General features: G+C 50.4%; 1 protein-coding gene across 1 annotated transcript in view; it reads left to right on the forward strand.

Annotated features, from left to right (window-relative positions):
- Positions 1 to 1054: 1054 nt before the first annotated feature.
- Positions 1055 to 25146, forward strand: part of Elmo2 (engulfment and cell motility 2) — a 37835-nt gene continuing 13743 nt past the window's right edge. Inside the window, exons 1-9 of the mRNA XM_041670432.1 lie at positions 1055 to 1132; positions 11905 to 12023; positions 12251 to 12291; positions 12712 to 12784; positions 13401 to 13451; positions 16616 to 16797; positions 18142 to 18241; positions 19366 to 19517; positions 23257 to 23335. Coding sequence (XP_041526366.1) covers positions 11946 to 12023; positions 12251 to 12291; positions 12712 to 12784; positions 13401 to 13451; positions 16616 to 16797; positions 18142 to 18241; positions 19366 to 19517; positions 23257 to 23335 — 756 coding nt within the window. The 5' untranslated portion in view covers positions 1055 to 1132; positions 11905 to 11945. The remainder of the gene's footprint in view (positions 1133 to 11904; positions 12024 to 12250; positions 12292 to 12711; positions 12785 to 13400; positions 13452 to 16615; positions 16798 to 18141; positions 18242 to 19365; positions 19518 to 23256; positions 23336 to 25146) is intronic.

Below are 25146 nucleotides of genomic sequence, written 5' to 3' on the forward strand. Positions count from 1 at the left end.
CTGCAGGGGCTTTATCAGCACCGTGACTGTGAGGGTAATTCTGCTGCCCGGGTACCACCCTACTCACCAGCTGAGAAGAACCGTTTTCTATTCTAAAACGTTTGCAGGAGTCAGTGTAACAGTGCCTATAAAACTGCTTCAAAGACAGCGAAGTACCACATGAAACGTGGTCATTATTTTATCTCTCTGCTGAGTGTCCGTTTCAATACAGAATGGATAACAAGATGTCTGTCTTCTGGGATTGCCGTAAGGATCTGCTAAGAGAAACTATTTAAAAAATATGAAATTAAACACGGAGAAAGTGCCCTGCTGTCTATCACCGGTTGTATAGTTGGTCCCGTAAGACACCCCCACTCCCACCCCAGTCTTCTCTTCTGCAACTGGGGATCTCATACTGCCCTCCCTATCAGCCTACTGGGAGCAGTAAGGGAGATGGCAGGAGTGAGTCCTTGGCGCGGTGCCCAGCCTTGTTAGATCCGCAGGTGCGGTGACGAACGCCACCTCCCACGGATCCCTACCAACAGCACAGCTGAGCTGTACCCCTCTGCCTCTGCTCAGCGCCCACGGTCAGGCCTGGGTGCCGGTATAATTAGCTCCAGCTCGGCTGCTCATAGCCTCTGACACGACTGTCACCTCCCACTCAGTTCCCCAAATCAGCTATTCCCACTGCTGAGTCGATCAGGTGAGCGTCACCAGAGGACAGCTTGCTCCTTACAACAATGTGTCGCAAGGACCCAGAGCTCTCCCCCGAACTCCCTTCACCCTTAGGCTGTGTACAGAAATAAAAGGAAAAAAGTTTGGGTGGGGAGCAGCCTCTAGTGTCTGCTGGGAAATCACGTTCCTTCAGACCCAATAGCCTGCAGGAGAAAGGCAATCTGTCTCTTTAAGAGCCTCCTCGGAGGGGCGGGGCCGGCCGGCGACGCTCCAGCCCGCGCCCTCCGTTAGTCCCGCCTCCTCTTTAGTGACAGACAAACAGCCCAATGGAAGCAAGAATATTAAGCTTGACGGCAAAGGGGAGCAATAGGAGCCCGGGCCGGCCTGCGCGGGGCGGGGCCGAAGGAGGGCGGGGCAGACGAGGCCCGAGGAGGAGCGGCGGGACACGGGCGCGGAGCTGGGCCTCGGCGGGCGCCGGGTGAGTGAGGGGCGCGCGGGGCCTGGGGCGGAGGGACGGAGCACTGAGGATGGGGGACCCGGGACCGAGGATGGGGTTGAAGCCGAGGGCAGTGGCTGCCTGAGCTCCAAGCCCGGGCACGGCTCTGGCCCGGTCATCCCCCTGCCGTCGATACCGGCCCTCTCCTTTCCTTCTCCGCCGCCCTGCTTCGGTGCAGGCCGCTCTCATCCGCTTCTTCCCGCAGCGCTGCAATGCCGGGGATGCTCCGGGGCCAGTCTCCACCCTCCTCTCTTTCCCGGGCCCTACAGATCTGGTCCTTCGCCACCCCGCCTGGGCTCAGGCTGCTCCCCGGCCTGGTTCTGTTCCTTCTGCATCCCTTTCTCTGGCCTCCCTCCGAGTCCTTCCCTCGGTATAGTCTAGTAAACTTTTCTCATCCTCCCAGTCTTTCTTCAGGAGGCTTCCGGGGTCCCGAGTTCTGATCCGGGTGCCACACTCTGAACGCTCTGGTGTCCCTCACAGCGCTTATACTTCTGTAGCTTTACAACTGTTTGAAGTGTTGTTTGATGTCTGCCTGTCCTAGCAGGTAGAAGGACCGGACCTGATGTTGCTCCATGCACCCACAACGTCTCAGCAGGGCAGGCATCATAAATATTTACTAAATAAATGAACGAAGGGCTTGGATATGTCCAGAGGAATGCAAGGGCAGCCCCTGACATCCCATCTGTGGGGCATGGAAGCCACCTTTTGGTATGCTTCTGTGTGTCAGGCAGTAGGCTCACCCTGGACTCTCCCAAAGAAAAATAATGCAAGTCACATTTGTTAATTAAGGAAAAATAATGCAAGTCACATTTGTTAATTAAACTTTTCCAGCAGTCACATCTTGAGGATGTAAAATAAGCAAGTGAAAATAAGTTATTAATGTCTCATTTAATATGTTTCAGTATATAATTAATAGTTCACATAATCAATGTAAAGCCGTGTTAATGGAGTTGTTGACTTTGTGTGTGCGCGCTAACTTCTTGAACTCTGGTGTGTACTTTGCACTTGGGACAGCCCTTCTTGCTCACAGAGGCACAGCAGCAGCCAGCAGCAGCGTTTGTCAAGTGGTCCGCAACCACAAGACTACGGTGGCTGCGCTGGCTGGGAAGCACTCAGTGCTGTGGGTATGTCAGGGTGTTTCATGCATTATGGTCTTTTGAGGAGACTGTCATCATTCACATTTACAAGTTAAAAAGAGCAAAGTTCCTGAGAGAGTTTACCTCTCCGGATTCGTTCTACAGTTTGTGAGCGAAGGAGCCAGGGCTAGGGCCTTCATCTGTTGTTCTTTTTAACAGGATGATGGTGTATGTGTGTGTCTCTCTGTGTGTGGTGTTTTCCGAGATAGGGTTTTTCTGTGTAGTCCTGGCTGCCCTGGAACTTACTCTGTAGACCAGGCTGGCCCCTGGTTAAAGGCATACATCACCATGCCCAGCTTGTTTGTTACTCTTGAATCTCATAATTTTTATGCTTTGATGCTACCTCTAAGAGGTGCCAAGAAAGTTTGGGGTATGGTTAGTGAGGAGTAGACTTTAAAAAAAAATTGCACTAATATTTAGTATATTCTAGCATTTTCTGTGTCTAGGTCATGTCTTCCTAGGTGGCTTACAAGCAAACATAGTTAAGGAAAACCTGTCCTGGGTTTGGAGGTGTGCACCTTTAGTCGGGCACTATGGAGGCTGGGACAGAAGGATCCCTGAATACAGAAGTTCAAAACCAGTCTGGGCAGTGTAGTGAGACTCCAACTCAAAAGGAAAAGAAAAACCCACAAGGCAAGTCCTCTGACCAAGTCACCATTCCTCAGCCCATCCGCGTTATTGCAGCCTGGTTCCATGACCTGTAGGATCTCAGAGATGCCTGGGATACTGGACCAGAGCTGGCAGTCAGTTAGTTCTCCAGGTGCTCACTCTTGCAGCGTTGTTCTGGGTCACTTGAGGTGGCTGCACAGTGTGAGAGCCTTCGTCTTCAGGATGCTCAGGATGGACGTAAACAGAATTGTATCACATAAGATGACTAGCGTGTGTACAAGAGAGCACATGGTGTGGGAAGACCCAGAATCCCTTCTGTGTCAGAAATTGCCAAGTAGTGTCTTGGTCCAGCTGCTTGATGAATGTGTCGTGTGTGTGTGTGTGTGTGTGTGTGTGTGTGTGTGTGTGTGCGTGTGTGTGTGTGTGCGTTCGTGTCCACCCCAAGAAACTGAATTTGAACATCTAGGCAGGGTAGAGCTTCATAGCTCGCTGGGTCCCCGTGTGGAAGCTGCTTGGTTTATTTACTTACATGCTTGGCTGCTTAAGGCACTTGAATTCCTCACCCCACTGGGAGTGCTCATTGAATTGGGGTTCCTAGGACCTAGTGGCTGAGTAACGGTTATTTTCCTGCAGTGGGACCAGAATAAGTGTCTCCACTGAGCGTAGTAGCAACAACACCACTTTTTTTTTGTGGGTTTTCCTCTCCCCACTGCCCTGGCACTTGTTCTCCCATTTTGCCCACAGTATACCGCAGATAGGGCTCCTTGGTGCTGGGATACGTGGTTCCCACAATGTAGCAGGTAGGGCTTCTTAGTGCTGGGATACGTGGTTCCCACAATGTAGCAGGTAGGGCTTCTTAGTGCTGGGATACGTGGTTCCCACAGTGTAACAAGTAGGGCTCCTTCGTGCTGAGATACGTGATTCCCACAGTGTAACAGGTAGGGCTCCTTGGTGCTGGGATACGTGATTCCCACAGTGTAACAAGTAGGGCTCCTTCGTGCTGAGATACGTGATTCCCACAGTGTAACAGGTAGGGCTCCTTGGTGCTGGGATACGTGGTTCCCACAGTGTAGCAGGTAGGGCTCCTTGGTGCTGTGATACGTGGTTCCCACAGTGTAACAGGTAGGGCTACTTCATGCTGGGATACGTGTTTCCAGGAGTTTTTCAGTTCACACAGTTGAATTCTTCCTACTTTGTGCCAGGTATTATGTGAAGTGCTTTACATACATTATCCCATTTCATGCTCACATGAAGTGGTTGGTTCTAATCCCTGGTTTAGCTGTAATAGGGAGGCTGTCAAAGCTGGGATCCAGAAGCAGGTCTGGCTGCTTCAGGATACACACCCTTAATCACTCAGTGCCGTTGCTTCGTGGGAGGGTCAGGGCTGGAAAACAGTTCATTCCCTGCCTCCACATCCAGTCCAGGGACACTGTGCTTGCAGCAGAGCTATGTGGCAGGCCAGGAGTGCCCCAGAAGTGGAGGCTGGGCTTTTCGTTGTTGTTGTCCCTAACTGGTGTCCTGGCCTGGCCTGGCTTTGCTAGTTCCCCTGGACCTCAGTTCTCTTCTTTATGAAATGAGAGGAAAGGCTTGGCCTCATTCTCAGAGAACAATGCTGTGTTGTTATGGTCTCTTTTGAAGGAGTTGGGCCCATAGCCTCCGGTTTTAGGGACAACTCAGGCTACTCTTAGCCTGCTGAGCCCCACCCTAGCCAAGCTCTTTCTCTGTGTGTAACCATTTGGTGAGAAAGTTTTTTAATTTTTTTTTTTTTTAGTTTTATGTGTATAGGTGTTTTGCCTGTAGGTATTTATATCACCATATGTGTGCCTGTGAAGTCCAGAAGAGGTCATCAGATCCCCTAGAACTGGAATTAGAGACTGTTGTTGCTGCCATGTGAGTGTTGGTTTGAACCCAGATCCTCTGCAAGAGCAGCCAGTACTCTTAACCACTGAGCTATCTCTCCTGGCCTGAGAAACATTTTCTTAAAATTCATCCATATTTTCTCTCTTTGTTTCTATTCCCCCTGAAATCTGACCCTTTGTGAACCACTTGTCTCAACAATTAAAGTCAGGGATGTACGAGTTTCGGGAAATGGATAATGCCATCACTAATGGTTCATTACTTTTAAAGACAGTGAGGCCTGAGGGCATTTGGGTGGAATTCTATGGGCTCAGCTCTGTGCTAGGCATTGTACTGAAAACTGGGGACAGCTGGTAGATAGGGAGGAGGTGTGTCATCCAGTGACCCTGTCCTCAGGCTGCTTCCCTTCCTGGAGCAGGGTCTCCATCTCAGCCTCCAGTAAAATCATCTGGAGGAGACTTCAGTGACCCAGCCAGCTACTGGGGGTACACAGCCAGTTTGGAGAGTGGTGGTTCTCAACCTTCTTAATGCTATGATTCTTTAATACAGTTCCTCATGTGATGACCCCCAACCATATAATTATTCTCATTTTATATGTTCATAACTGTGATTTTTCTTCTGTAATGAGTCATAATATAAATATCTGATATGCTGGATGATCTTAGGTTTCTGTGAGAGGGTTGTTTAACCTGCAGAGGGATCGTGCCCCACAGGTTGAGATCTGCTGGTCCAGGGCCTTTTTCACGACCTCATGATGCTGTGAACCACTTTGAATTGCATCTGAAGGCAGGTCCCAATTCAGAGGGTGTGAGCTGGAGGAGACTGGCTCCTAAGGAGTATACCATGTGGCTAGTTACCGGGTAAGAGGCTTTCAGAGGCAGGATTATAAAATCCACAGTCGTGAAGTTGTGTAGCAAGGACTGGCACCATCACCAGTACCTGAGGGTCAAGGATTAGGAAGCCACAAGGGAGGACTTGTAGAAGGTGGGCGTTTGGACAGGGTGCTGAAGCTGATGAACAGCAAAGGGGCGGAGTCGTCATGGTTTCAAGGGGGTGGGTGAGAGGTGCGTGATTTGCACAGGGGTAAGTGTGGACACCACCATGGAGCTGGCCTAAGTGTGGATGTCTCGATAAGACCAATTACCCACCGTCCTCCAAGAACCAGAAGTTCCCTAAGGTGGCTGCAGCGTGAATGAGCTCAAGGGAAAGTTGCCATGCAGCCTCTTAGCACATATATTGCTTTTTTGCATGGTGGCCCTTAGCCACAGTTGGGCGAGGCCTGTGTTCAAATGTCAGTGCAAAGGAGATCCCTCAGTTTCTGTGGGTTTGGTAGTCCTGATCTTCTCTCCTGTGTCAGTTCCTGTTCTGCACCTAAGGGCCACACTCTAGTGTGGCTGAGCTGAGGGAAACTGAGTCATTCTTCAGATGAAAAGATCACAGGGGAGAAACCTCTACTGAGATTGTGAGCTTGATTAAAAAGAGGGTGTGACCTGTAGTTACCTCCTTGGTGAGGCAGCATTCTGTCACAGGAAACATAAACCAAACTCACCCAGGCCTCCCCCACTCATGGCAAGCAGCATAGATCAGAAAGTACACAGGGATCCCTACCAGCTGGGGGCAGGGGGAGCTGGTAACTTTCTGGCATCCTCTCTCCCCTACACCTCCTGGGAGAGATTGTCTTCCCTCTCGAAGCTGGGCTCCTGTTCTGCTGGTAGATTCAGCCTGACGCTTCCCTGCAGGGGTGCTGGACGAAACCTTCCTTCATGATGCACCTCTTCCAGAAGCCACTTGGAGATTGTTCTGTTGGAGTGCCTGTACTGCCATGTTCAGCTGTGCCAACTGTGTCATTGGAGGGCAGCATTGGTGCTGTCCTTCCAGGACTCTTGGATCTGTGTGAACCTCTTCCGTTTGTTTGATCATCTTTGTATCTGTGGTGCCTTCAAGGCAGCTGCAGGCGGCTGGGGTTTTGCTCAGGCCCAGAGACTTGCCTAGCATCCCTGAGGTCATGAACAAAGAAAGCTGGGGAGGAAGAAGGGTGAAGAATCATTGGGCCAGAAGGGGCTGCCACCTGGGAGTGGGACTCCAGAGCTCTCCAGGGGCGGTGGGCTGGGAGTGGGACTCAGCTCTCCAGGGGCGGTGGGCTGGGAGTGGGACTCCAGAGCTCTCCAGGGGCCGTGGGCTGGGAGTGGGACTCAGAGCTCTCCAGGGGCGGTGGGCTGGGAGTGGGACTCCAGAGCTCTCCAGGGGCTGTGGGCTGGGAGTGGGACTCCAGAGCTCTCCAGGGGCTGTGGGCTGGGAGTGGGACTCAGGGCTCTCATGCTGGACGGTGGCTGTTGAATTGCTTGCACTGCTGTGAGTGGTGGAGCGAGTGGCTATTTATAGCCCTGAGAATTTTGCAATGTTATTGAATTGCTTCGACCTAATTTCCCACTTCCTTTCTGAGATGGAAATGAAGAGAGTAAGCAGACACGTGCTAGAGGGTTTCCCTGCAAGGAGCTCCTTCATCCCTGAGTGCGCATTGTCTGGGAAATCCTGCTCCGTTTTCCTCCCTCCTTGTGGTCCTGGGGAAAGGAGAAGATATTGTTTTCCCCTAGCTAGATTCCCCAGTAAGGCTTGTTCTAAGTTCGTTCTGAAAACAGGATTGTGTGGGGATATTGTGTTGCAAGGCTTCCGGACTTGATGGGAACAGTTCCTGCCTCCTGCCTGTTGGGAGCCAGCTCTAGTTAGTAGAAGTGGAAGAAGCCAGAGCCACAGAGTTTTGGTGTACAGAGGTCCTTTTCGGTAGGAGGAGCTAGTGAAGAAATCTGTGGGGACACAATGTGGGAACAGTGCACACACAATGAAGAGTGCTACAAAGGGGAGGTGATGTCCCAGCTGGGTTCTGAAGCTTGGATAGGAGCTCTCTGACAGCTAGTAGAAGGGACTTTTGAAAGGTACAGGAGAAACGAGGGAACTTGACCACAAGCAGCCAGGAAGGGTCTGCCTAGACTGGCCCAAGCACCGCCCGTGGGAGTGTGGGCAGCCTTCTGTAGACCATGGAGGACCATTTCCTGTTGGACAGGGCTCTGGGCACATCTGGCTTTGCCTTTCAGTGCATGGACTTGAAGTCTCCACTGAGCAGCTGGGATGTTCACACACAAGGCTGCCTTCTTTGGTACGGCTTTCTAACACTTAACACCTGGTGATCAGGTGACTCCAGGTGACTTAGGATACCCCTGACTTCCCTTATGTAGAATATGTATCCCTACAGATTGGCTGTGGGGTCCAGGTGGCACAGCCTTGTCACCCTAGCTGCTTAGGAGACTGAGACAGGAGGATTACAAGTCAGGCCTGGGCAACTTTATGAGACCCCTCCCCACTGCCTTAAAATAAAAATAAAATACAGTAAGATTAAAACAGGGCTGGGGATACAGAGTGCTCTCTAGCAAGCTCAGAACCCTGACTTAGAATCTCAGTACCTCTGTAAAGGAGAGGGAGGAGGGAGGAAGCTTCCTTCGCCTGTATAATTGTTAGCTAATGTTACCTCATCAAAGGAAGGACAGTGTGGAGGGAAGACAGTGAACTTGGACATCACTGAGACCCAGTTCTGATGTAATTCCCTTCCCTCTTGCCCCTCCCCCCTGCATCCCTCCCTCTCTTCCATTCCCTCTCTCCCTTCCAGTCAGATGAATAGGATGGAGGGTGAATTTCTCTGAACTTTGACCACCTTTCCTATTTTTTTAAAAAAAATGTTTTCAGGGTCCTGAGGCATCAGCTATAAAATGACAGAGAAGCAATGAGTTAGAGGCTGTCTATACACAAGTGTCATGTCTGAGGACCCAGAGTCACCCTGTGAGTGGGCCGCTGAAAGCAAACCAGCCCTCCCTAAGTGGGTTTTGCTCATGAATTTAGCCAGTGCTAGCTGAGTGCCCACTGGGTACATCCATCATCTCGCACCATGACACCACTGTCTATTTTGGCCTCTGTTGTAGTTTCTCCCAGCTTGGGCCAGTCTTAGACTTGGACTTTTCCCTTGCAGCGAACAGAAATGCAGGCTAACACAGTGTAAAGGGCTGTCATTGGCAGGATACAGGGCATTTTATTTAAGAAGTGTCTCCGTGGCATTTGGAAAGTGGTCAGGCTTTGCCTATCCCTTGATTTTTTTTCTCATTGCTGGTTTTTGGCCTCACGTCAGCTGTGCGGGATAGCTTCCTCTGTGAGGCTCATGGCTTTTCCTATGGCGTTGGTTTGTGAGTAGCTTTGGCTTGTCCTGACACTCGCTGGGGCTGTGACTTTCCTGCTCTCATGTCTGTTACTACCAGCCTCTTCAGTCAGTGTCCTTCAAGTTCAGAGATGGGATTAGATTTGTCCACGAAAGCCAAGTGTTCTCTTCCTTTCCTTCAGCTGGGACAGTAGTCTGCTTGTCTGTGAGGAAGACAGTCGCTGACTGTGGGCTTGTTACCATCCCTTGGGTGACCTGGGCGGCTGGAGATTTTCCTGCTCTGTATAACATGGGTAGAGTTTTGAAATGAATCATTCAAGTCCAGCTTTGATTTGATGTGATGACTAAATTACTTGGAACCAAAACAAAGTAGTGACGACACACTCAGCTTGCGACCTTCAAAGGGAGTGCTCAGGAAGGAGTCCAGAGAGTTTGGCGTGTTTCCTGATGGCAGAATAAGGGTTAACTCCTTGAGGACCTTTAGAAAGGTCATCCTCATTTGGGCATTTTTATGTTCTGCTTTGGAATCGTGAACTTGCACCTCAAAGGGCATCCAGGGCACTTTAGAACTAACACACTCGTGTTTCAAGAACAGAAGACAGACGTGGGTAAAGACCTGACAGTCGTGGGCTCTGTCCACCTGCTTTCTTCAGCAGGGACAGCGTCCCAGCCTGGTGCTCCTTTCCAAGTGCCTGCTACTCACTGGTGCACGTGTGTATGCATGCATATGTGCTTTTACCCACTGAGCCATTGACCCAGGCCCCACTTATTTTGAAAAGAAAAATCCCTTGTTGACAAATGGTCTGGAAAGCTGTACTGTACACTTCCATTTATAGGAAGCACAAAAGCAGGCCCTGCTCCTTGGTGGTGGCGAAGTTAGTAGGAGCTAGGAGGGCAGGTGCGTTGTCTAGAGTGGTACTGGATGGAGGTTTAAGGGATCCTCGTGTGTTCCTATTTTTATAATCTGTATCCATATGCACGTATGTGTAGATATGCTTCAGGTCCGTGCGCTTAGTTGTAAATTACATGTCAGTTCTTAGAAGTGACCTCACCACATAGGGATATCCTGCTATCAGGATCAGGGTCACAGCTCCACCCGGGCCCCGGCACACTCTGCCCTGCTGTCCCTGGAGCCCCTCCTCCAGAAGTTAGTCTCATGGGGCCAGTTTCCTTTTAGAGGTTTGCTGTGGGCCTAGGCACATAAAAACTGCACATTAAGGTTCTGCCAGGAGCTGCAGAGACAGCCACCCACTGCTGTCTCCTTGGGGAATTCAGACCCGCTCAGGGGAGAGGGAAGAGCTGGCTGACTCTAAGCTCTGGCCATCTACCCCACTTACTAGCTGGGTCAACTAGGGCCTGACCAAGCCTCACTCTTGTCCTCTTCAAGTCTGGTACTGCCCTGCCTCTTCCCAAGGGCTGCTGGGAAGCAGCAGTGGATGTACTTTCACACCCTGATGTTTTTGACAACTGGCTCTTGACACAGCCCACCCCTCAGGAAATGGTGTGTGCTTCCTCCTCTCTGTCTGGGGGTGTAGAGGACACACTTCACGAACCCTTTTCACAAGAGAGGTTTGTGCCCACCAGGCTGTGAGAACTGGCATCTGTTGGAGCTGGAAAATTGATATCACACACGATTAACAGCTTAGCAACAGCGGTGTTGCACACGCCAACAGAGGCAGGCGGTCCCCATTAGCCGGCATGAACTGCAGCGAGGGGCTGAACCTTGAGGAGGCAAAAGGTCTTTTTCATTAAGAGAGCGCTCGCTCCTGAACCTGTAGGCAAGAAGTGTAAATATACATTGAAATAATCCATCAGCAGAGTGACTGCCTTCGTCAGACCTTGGAGAGAGCCTCAGTGCTGCCCAGAATACCACTAAGCCACCAGAGTTGCCTAGGATACCAGTCACATGAGCCCATCTCCCAGACTTGCCCCAGATGATTTATTTCCCTTTATTTTCAAGGGCAGTAGGGGGGGGGGGCAGGGGCTCAGATGCACTTCCACAGCTCTGCCCTCTAGAGGGGTCTTTGTGTGATGGGGGGCTCAGATGCGCTTCTACAGCCCTGCCCTCTGGAGGGGTCTTTGTGTGTGATGGGGGCATACACTCAGATTCCCCACCCTCTAGAGGGGTCTTTGTGTGTGATTGGGAGGGGGCTCAGATGCACTCCCACAGCCCTGCCCTCTAAGGGGTCTTGGTGTGATGTGGGGGACACACACTCAGCTGCAGTCCCACAGCCCCGCCCTCTGGAGGGGTCTTGGTGTGATGGGGGGGGGGCACACACTCAGCTGCAGTCCCACAGCCCCGCCCTCTGGAGGGGTCTTGGTATGAGAGCATCCTTACTGCCTGCACTCAAGCTCCTGGCAGCCCTTGCCCTTGGCACTAGGGACCAAAATAGCATTTCCTGTTTCAGTTCTCTTCTCCATTTTCTGAATTCCACATTATCCCACAGGGAGGAGGCTCCACACTGTGTCCTTTGAAGGGACAGGAGTGGTCACAGCAGTGGGGAGGAGAGAGCAGGCTGGGCCCTGCCGACACTGGGATCTGCTGAGCAGAAGTGGCCTGGCCCCTTCAGCCAACCACTCAACCAAGAAAAGACTGTCTCTTCCCTTCTGCTTCAGAGCATGGGTTTCTCTCCTGAGGCCCCAGGATGGGAATTTGCACCCAGTGAGCTCTGCTCCCACCCAGTCCTGTTGGCCCCTCACACTGACTGTCACACTGGCCGATCTTGCTGCCGCCCGGGCTGCAGATGATAGAGAGCTTTGTCCCATTTCTGCTGCTGATTAGATCTAAGGAGACAGCGGCCCGAGGAGAGGCTGTGGCATGAACTTAGACATTGCGCACCGAGCAGTTTCGCGTGTCACTTTAGATGTTGTCTTCAGCCCTCCCGAGCGGACAGCGAGAATGAAGAGGAAGGCACACTTTGACCTTCCCTTCTGTTTGGTTCTCTCTGCAGGCAGCTGTGTCTGTGTCTTGAAGCAGGGCCTGCTGAGAACAATGCCTCCTCCGTCGGACATTGTTAAGGTGGCCATTGAATGGCCAGGTGCTAATGCCCAGCTCCTTGAAATCGACCAGGTATGTCAGCTGTAAGGAGGGGTCAGGTGCACAGAGGAGGAAGTGTTTAGGCCCAGAGGCCACTGGCATCATAAGCAAGGGCAGTGACAGGAAGGCTGTACACTGGGCCTGGTCCTTCCCAGGGAAGATAGTCACTGTGGCTTGGGAAAGACTTCTTCTCATCAGAGGCTGAGTGGTTCTGCTGGCAGCATACCATGTGCTGAAGGATCTCCTCCCCTCTCTTTCAGAAACGGCCCCTGGCATCCATCATCAAGGAAGTGTGTGATGGGTAGGTTGACTTCCTTTCCACAGTGACAGCTAAGAGTAGGGGAGGCTGCCCTGCCCTGGAGGAACTTGTACAGAGAGGGTCCATTTGGGCTGGGTCATTGTCTTACCAAGGAAGGACAGCTAATGAGAATGTCCCTGAGGCGTCCTGAGATTCTCATTTATTCTTGGACCTAGGAGTGGCCTTTGGGAGGTGTGGGCAGTATGTGAGACTCACGCCCCTCTGTCTGTACCTCCTCTTGTGGTACTGACCCTCACTATGGTGGAGAGCCTTCCTTTCTCAGGAGCTCTGCCCAAAGCTTTGTTTGGGTTCCACTGTGCTCCAAGGCTGACAGTCCTTAAGTCACTGTTGAAAATCATTTGTTACTGCTCTAGACAAGCCCAGAGGAGAGGCCAAGAGGGTGTATTGTTTTCTCTCACCCAGGTGGTCACTGCCAAACCCTGAGTACTACACACTCCGCTACGCAGATGGGCCCCAGCTCTATGTCACTGAGCAGGTAAGAACGAAGTAATCAAGGTCAGGGCAAACTTAGCTTGCAAGTGACCTGCCAAGGAGATGGTACTATCCAGCTTCCTGGCTGTCTAGGCGGCCCATTTCCTGGTTGAAGAGCTGCCCTTTGGACAGCATGGAGCACACCAGCCTGCTCCCCAGTGGCTGAGTGCCTTTGCTTCTTGAGACCTGGAACTCTTGAGGAGAATCTTAGGATCTCTTTGCAAGGAGCAAGCAGGAGGAGGCCTGCTGCAGAGCCTCAGTGAACTATAGTTGTCCCTCAATCCCCATGGGGAGTGGTCCCTAGAAGGCCAGGACAGCAAACTCTGGGTGTTCAGATGTCACATAGCTGCCTCTCATCTGACACATGCACATGAAAACCCAGTCGAGAATGTGCTTCATGCAGCAGGCAGGCCAAGGAAGTACCTGCTGCCCAGCAATGCTTTGCATATACCGTTCAAAGCAAACCTCCCCCTGCAGAGATCTGTGGTTCATTGCTGGCTGGATCATCTGCAGATGAGGAGAGCCAACTACACTTTTAAAATGACGGCAAGTCCCTATTGATTGACCTCCATGCACTCTTAATCTTGTCTTTTTGTTTTCTTTGATTCTTTGCTTCCCAGACTCGAAGCGACATTAAGAATGGGACAATCTTACAGCTGGCTATCTCTCCGGTAGGTATTCCAGTTACCTAACACCAAGTGCTGTGGTGGGACCAACTCTGCTATTGGAAATCCCTAGCCCTCGCAGCCTGGCCACAGCTTATGAGCAAGGGCAGCAGGCAGCCTCTTGGCATTGGAAAGTCACTCCTGCTCTCGGGACTGAGAGGGCAGCCTACCTCAGCATGGGGGTTTCCAGAAAGCTTTGCTGGAGCCTGAGCCTTGAAGGTAAAGCTGGAACTAGTGGAAGGAAGGAAAGACCTGTTTGCTAGTGTAGAGACCATGGCTTCAAGGTGTGCTGGGGCAGCACTGGTGGTCAAGGACCCTGGAGATAGTCCCACAGTTCCTCGCTCAGCTGTCTGTGGGCTCAGACCTTACTCAGAAAGAAAGGGAATCAACAAAGAAAGTGGCCTGTGCTTCCCTTTGGGTGTTACAAAAGTTACTATCACAGGCAGGCAAGGGAGGCTGGTGGGAGAGTGACCTCTGAGACCCAGCGAAGGCCGTGGGATGACAGGGTTGATGGACACGAGGAGGACTTAGGAGATAACCTTAGTGAATGTGGCAGAGTGCTGGGTGGGGACAGAGGGGGAGCTCAAAGGGATCCTCTCATTCTGTATAAACAACCCTAAACATGATTAAAGGGAGCTAGCAGAAAGGGAGGAGCCTGGAGTAGTAGCACAGGCCTGTGACCCCAGCATTGGGAGGTAGAGGCAGGAAGATCATGAGTTGAAAGTCATCTTCAGTTATAGGCTAGTCAAGGCCAATCTCAGCTGTAGATCATACAGATAGTACCCTGTCTCAAAACAAAAAGAAGGGGTGTAGGTGGGGTGGGGGTAGTGGCGAGGAAGGATGGGAAGTGACTCAAGCAGAGAGCAGGATAGGGAAGAAGTGGCCTGAGGCTCGTGAGGAGCACAGGAGGCAGAGCGAGAACAGGGTGGCTGGAGGCACAGACTGCACAGCTCCGCTTCCGACAGGAAAGTGGACAGCCAGGTGTTCTGAGTGACAGTTGGGGGCACTGTACCAGGGAGCTCAGTCTCAAAGGGAATAGGGGAGGACAGGAACTCGGGAGATATGGAGTCCAGAAGTGTTGCTGTAAGAAATAGGTAAAACGCATTAACGTGTTTCAAAACTTGTGAAATTTGGCAAAGAAGCGAAAGGTCTTTGTGCCCAGTCCTGCAGCCCGCTCTCCAACTGGAGGCTCCTTTCTTTCTCTTGCAGTTTTTTGTGTGTCCCATGGATGAGTTCAGATGGGAGAGAGAGGGCGAAGGTGCAGGAAAGGGGGTAAGGTTGCAGTGTGCATCAGGACAGGGAGGCGGGCTTGCGACAGAAGTGATCACCAATGCTCAGCCTTGTAGGAAATTTAAGGCCGTGTTTTCTTGTTGAGGGAAGGACCAGCCTTGTCCTAGGAGGGGACAGGTGGAAGAGTGCCAGACAGCACTTACCTTGTTTCTCTAACCCCTCCTGATTGCATCAGCTAATCCTACCAAAGAACCAAGAGGGAGGCATTCTCGGTAGCCCATTTTACAGACAAGGAGACTGAGGACTTAGGTTGAGTAGCTTGTCACTTGTTGTGCAACTGAAAAAGTAGCCAAGCCTAGTTCAGACTTGGACCTGTGAGGCTTGGCCAGTTTCCTCAGCATCCTGTTCACCTCCCTCCACTCGTGAAGGGGCTTCTCCACGAGACACGCCATCCCACACACACTAGGCTCTGCTGATTTCACATGACAGTTGTCAGAAGTGCAGAGCATGTTGTAGACCTCTGCATGAAGTGAGGGGGCAGCAGCCTGGGAAGGCCGTCTCTGCAGGATGGAAGTTTCTAAGGGTGATGCAGACCGGTGCCCTACAGACTGTCTTGTTGGTGACCTTTTTCTCTGTCCACTCATTTTCTGCTGTAGGGTTAGAAGGATTTGTGATCCCTGAACGGGCACAGCCCCCCTTTTCTTTTTCGAGACAGGGTTTCTCTGTACCTTTGGAGCCTGTTTTGGAACTCACTCTGTAGACCAGGCTGGCCTCCAACTCACAGAGATCTGCCTGCCTCTGCCTCCTGAGTGCTGGTGCTGGGGTCAAAGGTGTGTGCCACTACTGTCTGGCTCAGGCTCCTTTTTGTAACAGAGAGGCAAGGGAGGGGTAGCTGGCTCTACTCCCCGGCCTCCAAAGAACTGGGTTCCTGACACTGAGCAGACAAGCAGACCTGGGGCAGTCTGCTCTTCCTGCTCCTTTCTAGAGAAAGTGTTAAGTTCAAAGTGTGTGCAATGAAACTGAGCTGATTCTGACTGTGTGGTAGCAAGTTGAGCATAGGGGTGATGAGTAGGCATGGCAGAAGGCCAGCATCCTGCTTGGGGAGGACCCATGGTAGAAGGCGTTTGTCCTCACCAGCCATCATGTCTGGGAAGCTGTTCACAGTCATGGCTTCCAGATCCTCCGTCCTTCACATTTCACAAGCATGATTCTTTTGGGGTGATCTAGAACTTTGAATTTTAAAGTTTCAATTGTCAGGCCTATTACACTTTAGAATTAGAAAGATCCATCAGAGTCATCAGATTAAATTCTAGGGCAGGGCCCTTGTCCTCTGATAGATGGATGTCCAGTCTTCCCCCACCCCCATTGCTTCCAGGGGTGGTGCTTGGCTTTTTAGCAGAACCCCCCTACTGTCAGGTAGTGCTCATCAGTAAAATGCTCCCTGTTAAGCCAGATCTGCTTCTGCAGACTTGCACAGTTAGGAGATATCCCAGTTTTCTTTATCTTCTTGGTAGGAATTAAAAGAAAAATCTGTAGACCAGGGGCTAGCATGATGGCTCAGTGGGTTAAGGCACTTGCCACCAAGCCTGATGGCCTGAGTTCTATCCCTTGGACCTCATGGTGGAAGAAGAGAGCCTACTCCTATAATTTATGCTCTAATTGCCACACTCAGTGTATGGCATGCACATGCATGCACACAAAAGAGATGTGATTTTAAAATAAATCCATAGGCTGTAGGGGTATAGAAAAGGAAAAGATACAGATATCTACAGATCAGTCTCAGAATTCTGGAAATTCTCTTATTGGTCCGTCCCATAAACATTTATTTAGCAGTTCCTAAGCCACGTGAAAACCTAACTCTGCCTGGGGCTCGGCTGCAAGCCCATAGTAGTAACCTGCTGTAGGAGCAGATGGCATCTCTTTTGTCCCTGGCCTCACAGTCCCGGGCTGCACGCCAGCTGATGGAAAGGACCCAGTCATCCAGTATGGAGACCCGGCTGGATGCCATGAAGGAGCTGGCAAAGCTCTCAGCTGACGTGACTTTCGCCACTGAGTTCATCAACATGGATGGCATCGTCATGCTGACGAGGCTGGTGGAGAGTGGAGCCAAGCTCCTGTCCCAGTGAGTATGGACCCTTGACCTACAGGGCTCCTGTTCTCACCTCTGGGTGTCAGCAAGGAGTCCAAGTCCACATACAGAGAGCTCTCGTCCATGTTGGGGTCCTGCATCTCAGAGTCCAGGAGACTCTTGTGGGTTGAGTGACCCAGTGTTGTACTAGGTGAGTAGTGAAAGTAGGGGCCGTGGGCATCAGGAAGGAAGCGAGTGCACAGCAGACCTGTAACTTATGGAAAGTGCTTGGCCTGATGAGGTTCAGGGGAAAGAGGGGAGCTGTCTGTCATCTTAGTGACCTGCCTGCCCTCCCTGATCCCATCCCCTCTCTCCTGATGTGCATGCCTCCTTTTGGATGCCATCTCCCTGCTCCACACTGTCAAGAGGAACTCAGGACTTGGCACCACCCCTGGACACCTCTACTTCCTTCCAGGCTCAGGTGGCTGTGCCCTATTTATGATCAGCAGTGAGTGACAGGGGCCCAGGTCTCCAACTAAGCCTGTGGAGCCTAAGCTAACAGGCAGGGAGTCAGAAATCTCACAGGCAGCGGATCAGCTCCCAAAACTGTCAGCCAGGCCAAGCAGCTAATTCTAGGCATTTGTTGTAAAGTCTTGGATCCTCCAGCTGCACCAAGCAGAAGCCTCTGACTACCGTTGGGAGAGCGTTGGGCTGCAGCAGACCAACCTTAGTCTCCTCTCTGAAATGGGACTGACACTCAGCCCTGAGTTCTGCTAGCAGCATTATTACCTCTGGCAAACGGGGCTCTGGCTCGTTAACTGTAGAGCACTGTGCCACTGCATGAATGATTAAATCTGTAAGGAGAGACAAAAGGCAGACGATTAATCCTTACACCACGTTATTGTAAGGGCACAGCAGACCTCATCAGCTTGCTCTTCCCACAGCCCTGTGATCTTACAGAAGAGGAAGCTAGAGCTGGGGAAGACAAAACAAGCATGGCTACTGCTCAGACAGAAACTGAACGTGTATCCACGCCCAAACTGTTCCTTTCACCCCATGCCTCTCGGTCTAAGGGGCAACATGGGATATAAGCTCTCATAGGTTCCCCCAGCAAACTGCATTTTGACAGAGTCTTTGTTTGGGGAGATAGCTAACAGACTAACCCAGAGATGAAGCAAGATGGTGAAGACAAGCCTGGGTGCCTATAGCCCACTGACTTTGCAGTGTAGGTACCTGGGCCACATCTGGCCTGCAGCTGACTGGACGCTGCAGGCACTGACTGCTGCTTCCGCAGATTTCCCATGGGTGTTTACTGAGAGCTGTCCCTTTTGTAGCTGCCTTCACACTTGTGCTCCCTGGATCTGAATCTGTGTTTTGTGTGTGTTGCACATGTCTCAGCTACAGTGAGATGCTGGCATTCACCCTGACTGCCTTCTTAGAGCTCATGGACCATGGCATTGTCTCCTGGGACATGGTTTCAATCACCTTTATTAAGCAGGTGAGGTCTCCAGCATTCTGTTTGTCTCCTCCCTCTCCCTGTACGTTCTCTGGGCATAAGGGGAGAGCAGACACTGCAGTCTGTATGCAGTCTCTGGCAGGAGTCATCTTTGTATTCCCTGGGGCTGGATTTTTCATCCTCAAGCAATAATCTTCCCAGGACTCCTGAATGTTGTATACTCTAACAGATGCTCCTCAATTTACTGTAGGTTCTTTCTTGATAAACCCATCATATGTTGGAAATGTCACCAGATTAAAAATGAATTCACTTCCCTTGGCCCGTTGAACATCCTCCTTAGCAGCTTGTAGTGGCTCCTTTGTTTGTCTCTTGACCGCATCCCTGGGAGATGTGGCTCAGTTTTCACAGCCTGGTCTCAAGAGAGGCCATTGTCACTTGCCCAGGAAAAGCTCTCTCTTGGGGCCTGCACCAAGGACAGGGCTCAGAGCAGAACTGGTTGTCAGGGAGGCTGGCACAAAACAGCCAGTCATCAGCTCTGAGCTACCTGCTTCCTCAGCTCTTCTGAGAGAAAGCTGCATCTCATTTGCAAATGTGCTTCCTTTGTGCAAATCTGACAAGTAGCCTGCTTGGTTACAAGATGAACCAGAGCAGCTAGAAGAGCCCTTCCAAGTCTGCCATCTTGTCTGCTACCAGAAGGGGCAGTCTCAGCCCAGAAAACTGGATGAAAACCAGGCTGTCCATTGCCTAGCGGTTCACATCTTTGGCTTGAACCATTGAGAACTTCCCAATGTTAGAAACACTTAGGCAGAAGTGAAGTGACAGTGTGTGGAGGGTTTGGCTGAAGGATTCTCCAGGTCTGATGCTCTAACTCTGTAGAGAGTGGAAGAGCAGGTAAAGATAAGACACAAGAGTCAGTACAGCAGGTCCACCTCAAGTTGAACTCTTGTTTTGAAAAGGATTAAGGTGTTCATCATTTTGAAGAAACACAGTTGAGTGGATACTGTCACATAGATGGAGGCGTCCATGCTGAGGGAATCCTGGTTCACTGGCCAGAGCAGTCATAAACCAGATGTTGTGATCCACATAGAGGCAGTCTGCTGAGAAGAGAGCATCAGGGGCTTCCTCGGCTCCAATTTCCCATCCAGTGTGCCTCTCCCTGGATCTAGATTGCAGGGTACGTGAGCCAGCCGATGGTCGATGTGTCTATTCTTCAGCGGTCCCTGGCCATCCTAGAGAGCATGGTATTAAACAGCCAGAGCCTGTACCAGAAGATAGCAGAGGAAATCACCGTGGGACAGCTCATCTCTCACCTGCAAGTGTGAGTAAGGGCCTGCCCTCCCCTGGCCAGTCCGTCCTCTGTCTTACAATTCTGCCTGGCCCTACACATTCCTTCAGCACCTCCTCCTCCTCTATGGGAATTCTTTTCATAGTTCAGACCCCAGCTGCCAGGCAAGGTTAGACACTCCCTCTTCTATGGGCCTGATAGTCTTGTTTGTACCCATGACAAAGATATTTAAGTAAAATACTGTATTTCATCACCAGTTGCCATCTGAAGTTCTGAGCTCCCTGGAAACAAGGACTCAGCCATTTTTGAAGCCCCTTCCTGATGTAAATGGAAGCTTGGTTTGTCGGGTGGTCATTTACTATGGTGTCAGCAGTGTGATGACAACATCCAGAAATTTGGGCTTCGTGTGAGTTTGGGATGCCAGCTCAGACCCAGGCTCTGGCATGCCAGGGTTTGGCCTTGAGTTACCTACTTGAGTCCTTTGTCCTCGGTTTTCTCATCTCTGGATCTATAAGTCATCTCTACCTTCCATGCCTATGTGGGTCAAGGGAAATTTAAAAACTAGCATGATGGCCAGCCCAGATGGTTTTAGTTTGCTTTTTTTTTTTTTTTTTTTTTTTTTTTAGCAAGCTTACTTTATCAGAACATACATTTAGCCTGAATTAAAAGCAGGAGACACACAGGCACCACTTGGAGCTAGTGTTCATGATTAAAGGGACCAGACTTGCCTAAAGAAGGATGGTAACCCTGTTGATTGACACTGATGCTCCTTCCTGCTTGTTGGCCTTGAATGGAATGGGCCGGATGCCCTGTGGGGCCCTGAGGATGCAAGATGGGTAGATGCAGCTTCACCCAGGACCACCAGCCCAGGAGTAGCTCAATCACTAATTAAGAAAATGCTCTCCAGGCTTGCCTACAGCCCAATCTTACAGAGGCATTTTTTTTCGCTTGAGGTTCCTTCTCTCAGATGACTCTAGCCTGTGTCAGGTTGACATAAAACTGGCCAGCACAACTGACCTTTTGTCTAGGAGTCCACATCTTTTCCTTTCCCCAAGACCACATTAATAAAGACGTCAAAATAGAAAACATTTTACAAGCTTAAAAAATCCCACAGCCTTAACAAAATTCAAGCACTTTAGAAGTAGTTTCTTTAAAAATATAGTCTCTTTTAAAATCCAAAGTGTCTATAAAAGTCTTAAATCTTTTTTTTTAAAAAAAAAAGTTTGAAGTCTCTCAACTGTGGGTTCCTGTAAAATCAAAAATAAATACTTTCTTGCTTCAAGAGGGAAGAACCAGGGCACAGTCACAGTCTGAACAAAGCAAAACCAAACTCCGTCTGTAAATAACTCACAATCCTCTGAGGGGCTTGGGTCAGTCCTCCAGCTCCGCCTCCTGCAGCACACACAGCTTGTCTTCTGGGCTCAGGCTGCCTCCAGTGCTGCTGCTGTTCTTGGTGGCCATCCCGGGTACCAGCATCTCCAAGACGCTGGGGTCACATGCTGCAGCTGGGCTGCGCTTTCACCAATAGGTTCTCTTCACCGTGCCACGCCTCAACTTCTCTGCATGACCCCTTCAGTCCTGGGGCTTCCACTGCATTCCAGCTGCACCTCTCCCAGTGCCTCTCCTGGCCTCTCACAGTGCCGCGCCACTGGTGCTCTCCAATATTCCTTCATGCCTTTAAAACCAGTACCACCTGGGTGACTCTTACATGAGGTACCAACCTTGGCTGCCTCTGGAGCACAGCTTCCCTGTGCTCTCAGGAAACACTTCCCAGATTTCACCTCCCTGATGCTGGTCTCTTCTTAATCACTGCTAATTTCTCAGCTTCAACAAACCAGCATCAAGTGTCCCAGTAAAGCAACGGTTTCGCTTCAATGGTTCTGGTCCCTTGCTAATCACAGCTGATTCTTCAGCTCCAGCTGAGCAGACACACAGCTTCTTCACACAGATGTACTGGCAGAGTCTTTGCCTCCCTCTGGAACTCAACAAGCCAGGTCATCAGCCTCTGCATTTCTCTCAGCGTTCTTATCTTCCAGGCTCCCACAGAACAGCTCTCCAAGCTTTGAACACTCAATGGTTTTTATAGCTCAAAGTTCTAAAGTCCTTCTACAGTCCTCCCAGAAATATATGGACAGGTCTGTCACAGCAATACCCCACTCCTGGGACCAGTTTCTCTCCTAATTAGGGTTACTACAAACACCATGACTGAAAGCAAATTGGGGAGTTTAGGGTTTGTTTGCCTTATGCTTCCACATCACTGTTCGTCATTAAAGGAAGTCAGGACAGGAACTCAAACAGAGCAGGAATCCAGTCAGGAGCTAATGCAGAGGCCATAGAGGGCTGCTGCTTACTAGCTTGGTCAGCCTACTTTTTTATAGAACCCAAGACCACCAGGCCAGGAATGGCCCCACCCACAATGGGCTGGGTCCTCCCCCATCGATCACTAATTAAGAAAATGTCCTGTAGCCTGTTCTTATGGAAACATTTTCTCATTTAAGGTTCTCCACTTTTAGGTAACTCTGCTTTGTGTCAAGCGACATAAAGCTAGCCAGCACAACCCAGGAGTGCTCCTAACCCGTTTCCCCATTAATCTAGAATACCCATATGTGTGCCCTGATCCTACCTTGTCACTGGTGTTTTGGGAGGAGGATTGGGACCCATGCTGTCCATTGCTGACCCTGGACTCATGTTCCTTTTCCTATCACATCTCACATTTGGGAATTACAGGTGGGTACCACCACCTCTGGCGTCATCTTGTCATTTTTAAAGGATTCCTCAGCCCCAACTTGCATACTCAAAGAGCCAGGATAGAGAGATCACAGACTCTTGATAGAGATTTCATGGGTCCCGGCAACCTTACTCCTCTTTCCTCCTCTACGAATTGGAGGTGACCTTAGCTGCTCTCCCTGAGAACAGTAGAGAATTGTGACATTCCTTAGACTTCTGTCACCAGTGTACATATGAGGCACCCACAGTATGGCAGATAGAAGCCCCGAGCCAGCATTATACGATTCTGGAGAAATGCTTATGATAAGTAAGATAAATTTGTAGTCAAACTTTGAAAATACGGAAAAACATAGTACATTATTTGCTCATCACCCCACTCCAGACAGGACCACTGCTGAACACTAAGTTGAACGTCCCCGTAGCTTTTTCCTTTGTATGTTTTCACCAAAATTTAGATCTTGCTCTACATTCATATGTACCTATGTTTTTCTTCTTTTTTTCTGGCTGAATAATTCATCTTGAACAAGGATGAATTATTTTACAAGGATGCTTCTAACCCTGTTCTACATCCCAGATGTTTGTGGAAACGAGTACCAGCTGAGCTTTTCTCTCCTTGAGAAGGTCACACACAGTCAGCTAGATACTCTCTGTACCATATCTGGGCTTCACAGATACTCCAAACCCATCTCTGAGTCCCAGGTTAATAATCTTCACCCCAAAGCAAGATTTTTAGGAGGCCCTTAGGAGCCTCGCATATTAAACAGCCCCCAGTGAGAGCATTTGGATTACTTAACATTCTTGTCTTTTTAATAGGACTCTAGTGTAACAACTCGTCAATAAATCATGCATAACTTCCTGATTACTATCTTGGATAAATCCCTCCCGTGAATTACGGGGTCAAGTGTGCGCCTGCGCAAAATGCTTTTCTGACTTAGCCCCAGGTCATTGTTTGATCACAATCTGCGAGTGTTTTAAGCTGTCTGTGAGCATCATCCTCTTGCTCTGCAGTCCCCTGATTCCCTTGCCTCTGTCTCTGTTGACACAGTTCTAACCAGGAGATCCAGACCTACGCCATCGCTCTGATTAATGCACTGTTCCTGAAGGCCCCGGAAGACAAGCGACAGGTCTGTAGCTGCCTTTCCAAACTTTTCTCTTGGGCTCTTCTGAGAGAAATGCCACAGTGCCTGCTCTTCAGGGCAAAGAGAGGGATCCAGCCGTGCTCCCAAGTGCTCCTTCCCAACATTTCCCGCCAGAGCCCAGTAGGGTGTTTTTGCTAAGGAAGCCCCAGGAAGGAACTGGGAGGTGGGGGACCTGCTTTTGGGATCAGGGCAGAGTTCTGATGGGCTTCCTCTGAAGGCTGGAAGGTAAATATTTTTTTACTTCTTGTGGCAACCTGTTAAGTTCGGCTGTTGTAGCCAAAAGCAGCTTCAGACAGGAGGTAAACACTGGTACAGCTGTCGTCCAGTCAAATTGTTTACACAGACAAGACACCCAATATGCCTTTAGTTTGCTAATTCCTGGGCTAGAGGACCGAGAAGAGAAAGGGGTAAGGGGAGACCCTCTGACTGCCACTGGGGCTGAAATGGGGTTGGGCACCAAGTGTCACCTGTGGAAGTCCCTGATCTACATCCTTAGCCTCCGTCCTCGCTCACCAGCTATGTGGCACAGGTGGTCGTGACAAGCTCTTCCTGTCTCATCTTTAGTCGCTAACCTATAACTGTGGGGGTGACAGCATCTGCCCTGATCACTCACTCATGGCACTGTCCTTAGGTCACAGGAGAGCTCTGTTTTATAGTGTGGGACCTGGCAGCTGGCTAATGGGGCTGACACTGACCTGAGTGGAGGACCTGGACAGTGCTTGTCCTTCCTCTGACTAGGCCCGTGACTAGCCTTCCAAGTCTGAGTTCCCCTTTTTGTGAAATGAAAGGACAAAATGAAACAAGCTCTAAGTACCCTTCCAGCCCTAACGTCCCAGATCTCTGGTAAAAGCATACATAGTGTACAGAAGTAAGACTTTCTAAGTCTCTGTCACTATCATGAGCCACTAAATGAAGTTCAAGTGGGGCCATGCACCAGGCTCTGGAAAGTTCCTTTATTAGAGGGAGGAGCAGAAGCATCCATGTTCTGTCTGTCCTATCTGTCTGGATGGTGTGACTCTGTGACCATCTCCCTTCCTGTCGTGTTAACCATAAGCCGAACGCTCACCCTGTCTGCTTCTCTCTGTGCTCTTTGCTTTCTGCTGGCAGGACAAGCACCTTAACCCTCTAGACCTGCCCGCCACTGTAAGTAGCACTGCTGTTGCAGAGGGCCTAACTCTTCCTGGGGGTAGGGGTGTCAAAGCTGGACAAGAAGCGTATGGACTGGACTGGCTGCTCAGGGAAGCAAGGCCCTGGAAAGGTGACATGTCTGTTTATTGGAATGCTAGAAAGGCTCCATAGGGGAGAACCATAGACGGACGGAGGGTTGCCTGCTCTGGGAGAGTGGCCAGGCATTCCCTCAGGACACCTTTGTGAAAGTCTGGAATTAGCTTGGAATCAGATGCACAAACAGCCTGACTTTCTTCCATATGATTCCAAGAATGTGTCACCCCCTTGCCAAAGCCAGGGTGAGGGTAAATCCAGGCCCTTTCTGGACTGTTCCTAGATAGATAATGAGAAGGGTTAGACAGTTTACAAAAGGGAGTTTGAGGTCTAAGAGATGGTCTGGGTCTTGCAGAGGACTCCAGCACCCACATGGAGGTTCACAATCATTTCTAACTCTAGTTCCAGGGGATCTAACACCCTCTTCTAGCCTCCTCAGATACTGCACACATGCACACATACAATCAAAACACTCATACAATTTTTTTTTTTTTGATTTTTCGAGACAGGGTTTCTCCGTAGCTTTTGGTTCCTGTCCTGGAACTAGCTCTTGTAGACCAGGTTGGCCTCGAACT

The sequence above is a fragment of the Microtus oregoni genome, unplaced genomic scaffold (assembly GCF_018167655.1).
Source record: "Microtus oregoni isolate MIOR12 unplaced genomic scaffold, Mior012 000020F_ref0000438, whole genome shotgun sequence".
NCBI classification, from domain to species: Eukaryota; Metazoa; Chordata; class Mammalia; order Rodentia; family Cricetidae; genus Microtus; species Microtus oregoni.